This window comes from Nanorana parkeri, unplaced genomic scaffold (assembly GCF_000935625.1).
Source record: "Nanorana parkeri isolate BGI_ZX_2015 unplaced genomic scaffold, ASM93562v1 scaffold550, whole genome shotgun sequence".
NCBI lineage: Eukaryota > Metazoa > Chordata > Amphibia > Anura > Dicroglossidae > Nanorana > Nanorana parkeri.
Window position 1 is genome coordinate 225,267 of NW_017306818.1, and position 9,630 is coordinate 234,896.

The following is a 9,630-nucleotide window of genomic DNA, read 5'->3' on the forward strand; positions in this document are numbered from 1 at the left end:
AGAGGGGAATCCAGCCCCTCCCCCTGTCACGGCAGAGAGCCGTGACAGGATCGGAAGGTGAGCGACCCTGGTATGTGTTCGCTCACCTCCCGATCTACTGAGCCGACCTTTGACAGTCTCATTGTCACAGGTCGGCTAGAACTATGAGGTGAGTGGAAATCACTTCCTCATAGTTCTCCTTTAAGGTTTCTCCTCTTCAGTCCCCTGAAGCCCCTCCTTTTTACTGTGCAACCAGTTGCAGTTCTGCTAACATCATCCCATACAATGCAGGAGCAGCAGTCCTGCATTGTAAATTAGGATCCCAAGGAGCTGCCCACATCCTGGGAATGTTGGAGAGCAGGTAAGAGCCCCAACTGATGGAGAAGAAGAAACGAGTTAGGTGTTGTGCTTATTCTCATCTCCCTAGACAAAACAAGCATTACACCATACAGTGTGTGAGAGTGTGTGTGTGGTGGGGTGTGTGTAACAAAAGGGAAATAAAAAAATCTAAATACGTGCATGTAGAATACAAAACAAAACAATATACAGTAAATGTAATAACACAGTTATATGTAATAACCGCAATATATTGTATTATACTAATTAGAAAAATTCAATTTTTTTCCGGTTAGTGGTCCTTTAAATTCAGCACTGGTTAATAGAAAATGGTTTACTTCATAAAGCATTTATTTCCAATACTTACCTAGACAAATATTCCCATTGCAGCAAACATTTTAATTTCCCAAATAAAAGCCTGTCAGTCAAGAGCTCATAAATTGTGGAAATACTCTTTTCATAGTACTTGATATAACTAAAAGCCTCTCGGAAGAGTTTGTGTGCTCCAGCATTACTATGTTCAAGTCTTGTAAATAATGCCTTGTTTGAAACTAAAAAACTCAGGAGTGTGCATTTGGTCATCTGACGCAACCTGCATACAGATTCTTAGCAGCCTTAATTCCATTAGTGAAGATTTGTTTGGCCTTACAATGAGGTAGGAGTTTCTCCTAAACGCTCTGAAGCTTGTTACTTGAAGGTCAAGTTAGCGGATGATGCCTGTTCTTATTTTAACCACTAGTATAATATTGTATTCATAGGAGGGGAGAAGTCTATATTTTATGACCCTTTTTGAGCTAATTAAATGAAGTCCCTGAGTTTATGTGGAGCAGCTAAATATTTTAATGCACAGATATACTTTATTACAGATTTCTAGGGACGATGTACACTAGGATTCTCTCTCTCTCTGAAACCACTGGGTCTCACCTTCATCATCAGCATCTAAACAGGGTCTTATGAAACCATATAGAACAGTAGAGCATTAAATTATTGCCAGAACTACATTTCTGTGTATGCAAGGCAACTTGTCTGTTATGTTTTGTAACCATTATACAATGTCCTTTTAGTACAGGAAATCTAAATATATATTTGTAAATAAGCTTTACATGACATTTGCTATATCTGTTATTACAAGTTGGAAAAAAATTAATATAGAAAATATAACATTTATAGTCTTCACGTGTCAATGTTTTCCTAGTCATGTTATCCAGACACCACTGCCAGAGAGAACAGTCAGTTCCTCATCTACCACTGCAGTAATAGAGCAACATGGTCAGAAGGATGTGCCCAATCTACTGGTTGGACAGTTAAGAAATAGGAGAACAGTGATGATGTATCACTCTGTTTACCCTGTGCTCTTCTCCTGGATGTGTGTTTAGTGCATGTGAAAATGGCTTCTATTGCCATATGGGTCTATAGTATCCCCCATCTGAGTTGTTTTCTGCCAGGGAATACAGGTGACTATTATCAAGACAAATCCATGTGCTAACTCACCCAACTTTTTTTGTTATTGCTTTTTTTTATATGTATGCCTAGATTTTACCTTTTAACAGGTGTAGATATTTATTCTTTCAGCCATATTACATCTAACTCAAAGACTCACACTGCTGCTCTACTAAGCTAGAATCAGAGCCCCCCATATGTAATAAATAAGGCTATCCTCATTGTACATACAAGCAAATGTGGGGGGATGCAAGTTTATTGTAGTTAGACAACATGAGCTGGGATCTATTAATAAGGTGTCCTCGGATACTTTATTCAAGTGCAGCAAATTCATTTAAAGCGGACCTTTACCCATATCTTTAAAACAACAACAAACGCACCTCTTGAAATGTTTAGTAGTGACAATCTACAAACACATACTTCTAGATAATTGCCGGCTTTGTATTCTTTACATACCTTATTTTTCTTTTCTTCCTCAGTCTTTTGACAGTGGCCATGTTTACTAAGGGCAGGTTACCAGATCTCCTTTTACTTCCTTAAAATTGGCACATGTGATTAGTCATGTGACCATGCACATCATCTCAGGGGAGGAAAATGCTTTTCCCAACAATGCTCTGCTGATGTAACCTTCCCAGAATGCATTGCTTTGGCAAACTGAAGACATGTTTCCCTTTTAAAGCAAGAAGTAAATGCTCTGCAAGTGTAAATATTTCAAATAGCAGTGGCAGAAAGGTGCCTGGGGTGTAGGTTCAGCATGCTGGGAGAAAGGAAGGTTCAGAGTCAGGGGTGCAGTAGTAGGGGGTATTGCACAGGTAGATGCAATGTCAGGATGTAAAGTGCCAGGGGTACTGGGTTCTTCATAGGCCTGAATACAAAAGCGGTTTACTTGTAAGCCTGCAGGCAGGCTTCTCTGACTGACTACCACCTGATATGGTGTAGGCTCTTGGAGCACATTGCTCACTAATCTTAGGCTTAAGTTATTTAAATGTATAGTTAGCCTTCTGGCCTTCTTCAGTCTTATGTGCTGCGTAATGTGCATTTTACCAGGACAATAACACAAGACCATAGAATGGCACCTTAAAGGAGAACTATGAGGTGAGTGAAAATCACCCGAGGTGAGTGAAGCCTCATAGTTCAAGCCGATGTGTGACAATGAAACTGTCACAGGTCGGCTCAATAGATCGGGAAGTGATCGAGCACATACCGTCGCTCGCTCACTTCTCGATCCTGTCCCTGCAGAGAGCCGTGACTGTCACTCACGGCTCCTTGCAGGGATTCCCCCCCCTCCCCTGTCCGATCCTCCAACACTGACTGGCGGAACGGACGGGGGAGGGGCGGGTACAGCTGGCTCTGCCTCTGGATAGGCAGAGCCAGCGTCAATCACGCATCTGGGTGGATCCAGACAGTAATGTCGGGATCCGTCCCGGCTGCGGCGGTCTCAGTATACCGCAAGCTTTAGCTCGCGGTATACTGAGCTTTGGGTCGCGAAAGGACGCTAGTTTGTGTCGTCCCGTGACCCCGGGGAGAACTATGGGGAAAAGCACTGACCCCTTAGTTCTCCTTTAATGTACAAGTACAGTAGGTGCCAACGGATTTACACTGCAGCGCACCATAATGGACATGTCATGTGTTGTTGTACACTGCATTACAAACAAAAAAAGTCTGGGTTTTTCTATTGTCACGTGTTGGCAGCCCATTCTTGATGAAATTACTGCCTTAATGCAGTACACATTTAGTTGTATTCAGTAGAGTACTGCAATGTTTTAAAGCAGTTCAGAGTCCAATAATTTTGTAGCTTTTATTGCTAAAAGAATAATCATACTGGTTTGTTTTCTACTTCCTACTGCCTGCGTGATAGAAGACTTCATGTGCTGGAAGCTTATTACCAATATCTGCAAAGATTGCTGTCAATAAGGCCTTGTTCACACCAAATGCAGCGCAGATCCGGTCAGGTTTCTGCACACGCACGCTAGTCTTTTAGACGCGTTTTTGATGTGTTCCGGGCTCTTTTGGGTAAAGTTTAAGGTAAAGTTGGGTGAAGTTTAAGGTTTTGGGTAAAGTTGGGTAAAGTTTAAAAGGGGCTATCAGTGTGTTCCAGGCATTGGGATGCGTTTTTGATGCGTTCCAGAGCAGATCCAGAGCAGGTAAAATAGGGCCTGCTGCAGTTTTTTCACCTGCTCTGGATCTGCCCTGCAACTGCACGCTGCGATGTGAACTGGAGCAAAAAATACCATTGGAATACATTGGACGCAGTTTTGATCCGGTCTGCACCTGCTCTGCTCTGGATCTGCTCCGCGCTCGGTGTGAACAAGCCCTTAGAGGAGATCAGCACCACTGCCACTATCTGCCAGGTTGGCTCTAGAGGTAGTGTAGAGTCTTTGGGATAACCCAAATTAAGGGATGCACTGAAATGAAATTTTTAGGCCGAAAACTACTTCAACATTTCTCGGGCCAAAACCGAAAATTACTTTTTTCCAACCTTTTAAAACCTTTTCTTGTCCATCTATTAACTCCTTCATTTTTTCCTTTTTCTGTTCAGTATTATACAGTTAGACACCCCGGTCTAATAACATAAGGAGACGCACAACAGCCACAACTCAACATACACACTCCTAGGAGTACGATAACCAATCAGTCTTCATTTTCTAATTTTCAACAAACTGAGAACATAGTATCAATTACTATGTCCACAATCCTAAATTAACAGGAAGTGATGTAGAGCAGCTTCATATTTATTCATAATTGGGGACACAGTAACTGAATAAAATGTAAAATGTTTGAGTACATGGAAGGATCTCTCCATCCTGAACCATTCTGCCCTTCCCGCAGCTCAGCTTTCCTCCTCACCACTGAAAACTATCAGTCCTGACAGCTTCCCTCCTCTCTGCTTGGCGCCGGCAGCTGGATCGGCTTTGTGTCCCTTACGATCCCTGCTGCCTTTGCCGACACAGGCGGGGGAGAGCAGTGGGGATCGGAGGGGACACAAACCGAAGCTTGCAGCCGGTGCCCAGCGGGGAGGAGAGAAGCAGGGGATCCATTTTGCCCATAGTACCATTTTAATTTTGGTGTATCCCTACCCAAAATGGTGCCAATACCTGGCACATGTTCATCAAGAGTGGCCCCTGCATCAGGTGAGTCTGTGTTACAATGGGACATGATAAAAGCCCCCTGTGTGATAGCACATTATAGGTGACAGGTGCTTATTAAGGGGACATTAAGAGTCAATTAGACCCCTAATGTTACCTTTCTACTCCATTGAAGCTGATCAAGCACAAAGCAAGACTTACGCCAGAGGGGGAGAGGGAGATCCCAGTATGCAGGCCGTCATTTTACGCATTAGGCTTTATTCATACATGCCACTCGCGTTTTTATGCAGAGATCTGTCTGCAAAATCTGTCAGGCTAGATGCTTTGTTTATGCTTCTAGATGCATCTGTCCTTTGTCCATTGAAACAATCAGTTGAAGTAGCCAATGTGATTTAAGCAAATAAACATGTCATGCGCTTACATGTGTTTTGGTGCGTTTAGAAGTTCAAATCAATTCCTGGAGGCACCTGACTTCTATTTTTTCTAAACGGTGCTAAACTGATTGCAAAGAAAAGCATCTAAACCCAAGATGTGAATGGATCCATTTGAAATCATTAGATGCATATACAGGTGAAACTCGAATAATTAGAATATCGTGCAAAGTTCATTTATTTCACTAATGCAACTTAAAAGGTGAAACTAATATATGAGATAGACTCATTACATGCAAAGCAAGATAATTCAAGCCGTGATTTGTCATAATTGTGATGATTATGGCTTACAGCTCATGAAAACCCCAAGAACCCCAAATCCACAACCTCAAAAAAGTAGATTATTACATGCAATCAATAAAACAAGGATTGTACATAGAACAATATCGGACCTCTGAAAAGTACAAGCATGCATATGTACTCAGTACTTGGTGTGGACCCCTTTTGCAGCACTTACTGCAATTACTTTTGCACGATATTCTAATTATTCGAGTTTCACCTGTATATGCATGTAGAAAAACATTTTACATGGATATAAATGCATTTAATCGCACCTAGTGTGATAGCCTTAAGGTGAGCCGGTGCATACGCAACTAGTGTGAGAGCCTTAAGGTGAGCCGGTGCATACGCAGTAACACTTAGCGAGACTTACACTGTGATCCTGCGACACAGCCAAGAACACAGCTGTCAAAGGACAATTAACTCAGAAGCAGGACTGTCCCGGCAAATCCAGGACAGTTGGCAAGTATGAGCTTCCATGTTCACTTTCCTGTTTAAGGGCTTGTTCACACGACGTCCGGATTCTGTCCGGACCAGATCCGTGCGCTCATGCACCCAAAATGCATCCCGATGTATCCCTATGTGTTTTATGGGCTACAGTTCTCACGTGCGCAGTCTGTTCAGGTCCGGACAGAGAAAATACTGCATGTCACATTTTGTCACAGTCACGGTCCGGAAACGCAAAACGCGTCAAAAACGCATAGCACCGCGATCTGGTCCGGACATCGTGTGAACAAGCCCTAAGTAGTCATGCGGGGTGTCTAAATTCGACTGTGCAGTCCACTAGGTAATAGAGTTAGAGCTCAGGCAATTAGTGGGCAGCAGTCAGTAACAGAACTGGTCAGATACACTCCCTCCTCCTCTCTACAATACAAATCTGTCTGACATGACTTGTAATGAGTGGTGTAGCTTGTATAGCATAGGAAACTGAAGTGTGAGGGAAGAAAGCCACATTTTCACAGGAAAAAAAGGTATTTCCAAGCAACAGCCAGTTACAAAACATAACCTGCGTGTGTACAGGATTACAAAGAGATAAAAAGAAGTGAGACAACAATTGGGCTTTAAAACTACCGGGTATTTCTATCGTAAGCTGTTACTTCTAAGGGTTCCTGCTGCTCAAATGCATATTGGCCACTGGCTATATATCTAGTGATACCAGCCGCTCCTCATTTTGTAACAATATCTATTTTTTTTAAATATAAACCAGTGTTTTTCTTAGTGTCCTACTTTCCTATCATAATGCATTGTTTGTTTGTTTTTTAAATACAATGCTTGCTCTTGCATTTTTTTTTTCATCCTTTGTTGTATATCAGTGCTGCTGATCTCCTGCAGCCAATTCCTGTCTAGATGCATGCACTCCAGATATGTCTGCATGACATATCTCAGGGTGGGTTTTCTTGATAGTGAGAACAGTGGATAATGCATGCATTATATGTGTTCAAAACGGGCACTTGCAGAGGCACAACTGGGAGACATGGACATAGTGTTGTCACCCTACAACAGATACTATACCTGCCCAAGGGCCTTCATGACAGGACCATCTGTTTTTTATTCCCATAAAAGCTGCAGATCAAAAAATGTTGAAAATGACTTAGGAAGTTACATTCACATGTTAAAGTGTATATGATATTTTAGTGATTGGGTTTACATAAACTGTAATTATGATGTGTCAGCATAAGTGAATTTATATATACTGTAGTAAGAGGTCGCAGCTTTGCCTTCTGACATGCTGCTGAATTGGGTGCGCAGCCTAGATGTTCACTCTTTATTTCCCTTGTGCCTGAAACAGGAACCTGTCAGAGCTGCAGATCAGAAAAACTGAGTGAGGTTTTGTCAATGCAGCTCATTTTCTTTAAATCATTTTAGTAATGCAAGATTTTAAGGTAGAGTAGAGGTGAAGAAAGAACAAAAGGTATGGAAAATGTCAAAGTAGCCTATTTTAATACTAGATGTTGAAGGACGTACAAAGACATATGCAGAAACTATTGAAAAAAAAGTACTTTGATAACGGATCTGCGAACGTGCAGGAATATCATTTCAACCGGACCTTGGAGTGGCACTTAAGGTCTGAAGCAGATTTAGAAAAAGAGAGACAACTTTTCATAGCTCTGCAGTCAGGAATTAGCATGTGTCTTCTAACAGCAGCCATCACCATCTATTTTCAACATCCTTATGTCACATACGCTGTTTGGATGGCATTTTTCATTAACGCGCGCAGTTTTCTCTGCTGGCAATAGAGCAACTCCCGTAACTCAGTTTAGAAATAAAACAAAAAACAACAAATCACTTGTCTGTTCTAGGTTCCTTGGGACAAGGTCAGGAGTGAAATGATTGAAGAGAAGGAGATGAGACCTGAGATCGTAGACCGGCTGAGTGAATACATCAAGCTTAACGGTATGAGACATTGTTGAGCAAGCAAAAAAATTATTTCCATATGTTTTAATAGGCGCTGCCTTACCTAGAACGAGTTTTTCTGTGCAACCAAACCATTGGTATTTAAGTGCCCCTTTAAATCCCGGTAGAGACCCTTCTGAGTGAAGTATTGTAGTCTCTGTAAGTAATATGATAGATAGTTTACAGGTGGAATGGAAATCTGGTACTCGCATATGGTGGGTTGCAGGACACTCATAGGTCTCGTTCACACCTAAGCGTATTGCGGTAAAAAAAGTTGCGCGACCGTCGCGCGTTTCCGAAGGCTACTTGGCTGTATCCCAATGGAATCGCGCAACAAAACGGCCCAAAGTAGTACCTGTACCTTTTCAGGCGTGGGCCGTTTTGTAGCGCGTTAGGGACGGGCGGAAATACGCCAAGGTGGGAACGAGACCATTGAATACAATGGGATTTATATTTTGAGCGTTTTGTAGAGCGTTCGTCGAGCGTAGAACGCGCTACAAAACGTTCAGGTGTGAACGAGGGCATAGAGGGGATCGAGCAACCGGACAAAAGAGCGTACCAGCAATTTCTTTGCCCCAGCACAGATCCAGTTCACTTTCAATGTTAGTTGGGGTTTATTTCAGACAATTCTGTGCTGTAGAGCCAGTGGAAACCTACAGTATGTATGATAAGGATGAGGATAAAAGCCCCAAAAAGGAAGAGCGAGAATCTGCCGAGGCGCCTGTGATTGAAGAAAATTCTTTAAAGAGAACTATGGCTTAACCTTTTTTTGGCCATAGTTTTCTTCATGGTCAGAGGAGCACATATAATAATCTCCTCCGGTGACCCAAAACCGGGATTGGGAACTTAGCGATCAACGGTATGTGTTCGTTGACTTCCTGATCAATAGAGCCGGCCTGTGACATCTTCAGTGTCACAGGTCGGCTTGAATTATGGGGATGAGTGTTTTAACATCGATCTTTATTGATCATAGAACATATATGATACCCCATCTACACATTTTGTGACTCTATCATTACTCAGGAAGGTGTGTGGGGACACTTTAAGGCTGCAGAGTGACTGTCTTCTCTGGGGTGTACACCTTCATGAGGAAGTGGCTACATTAAAGCAACAAAACACATAGATGGTGTATCTCATGTGTTCTCTGAGCATTAAAAATTGATGTTGCTGCACAAGCTTCCTTAAGTGGTTTCTTCAATGACGGGCACCTCTGCAGATTCCCACAAATCCTTTTAGGGGCTTGTATCCTCATCTTTTAACTCTTTGGCTGCTTTATTCTGAACAACTAGACCAATATCCAATCCTTAAGTGAACAACATTTTGTTTGCTAAAGCACTGTGCATCATAAGCAGTTGCCTTTTTCATGCAATACTCCTTTTGCCTTTTTCATCCGTTGTTGCATCCCAGCCATTAATGTTCCCCATTCAGGCACTCTACTGTTTTAGGGTGACAACGCTGTGTTCCAGCCTCCCAATTGTGTTCCTGTGTTGTCACCCTTTTTTCCCTTCCTCTGGATCAGCTGCAGGTTTAAAGATCTGGGGATACAAGATTTTTTATTTTAAGTGTATTTAAACCCAGAAACAAAAATGTTATATTTGTCAGCTTACCAGTCTTCAGATGTGGTGACTGCAGGGGTTTCCCTAGTATTTTCACCATGTGAGGAGGGTTGGAGGGGTTGGTAGGTG

At 42.3% G+C, this 9,630-nt stretch overlaps 1 protein-coding gene across 1 annotated transcript in view; it reads left to right on the forward strand.

Annotated features, from left to right (window-relative positions):
• Nucleotides 1-9,630, forward strand: part of LOC108791427 (histidine--tRNA ligase, cytoplasmic-like) — a 123,238-nt gene that overhangs the window by 66,765 nt on the left and 46,843 nt on the right. The window contains exon 5 of the mRNA XM_018561914.1: nt 7,852-7,945. Coding sequence (XP_018417416.1) covers nt 7,852-7,945 — 94 coding nt within the window. The remainder of the gene's footprint in view (nt 1-7,851; nt 7,946-9,630) is intronic.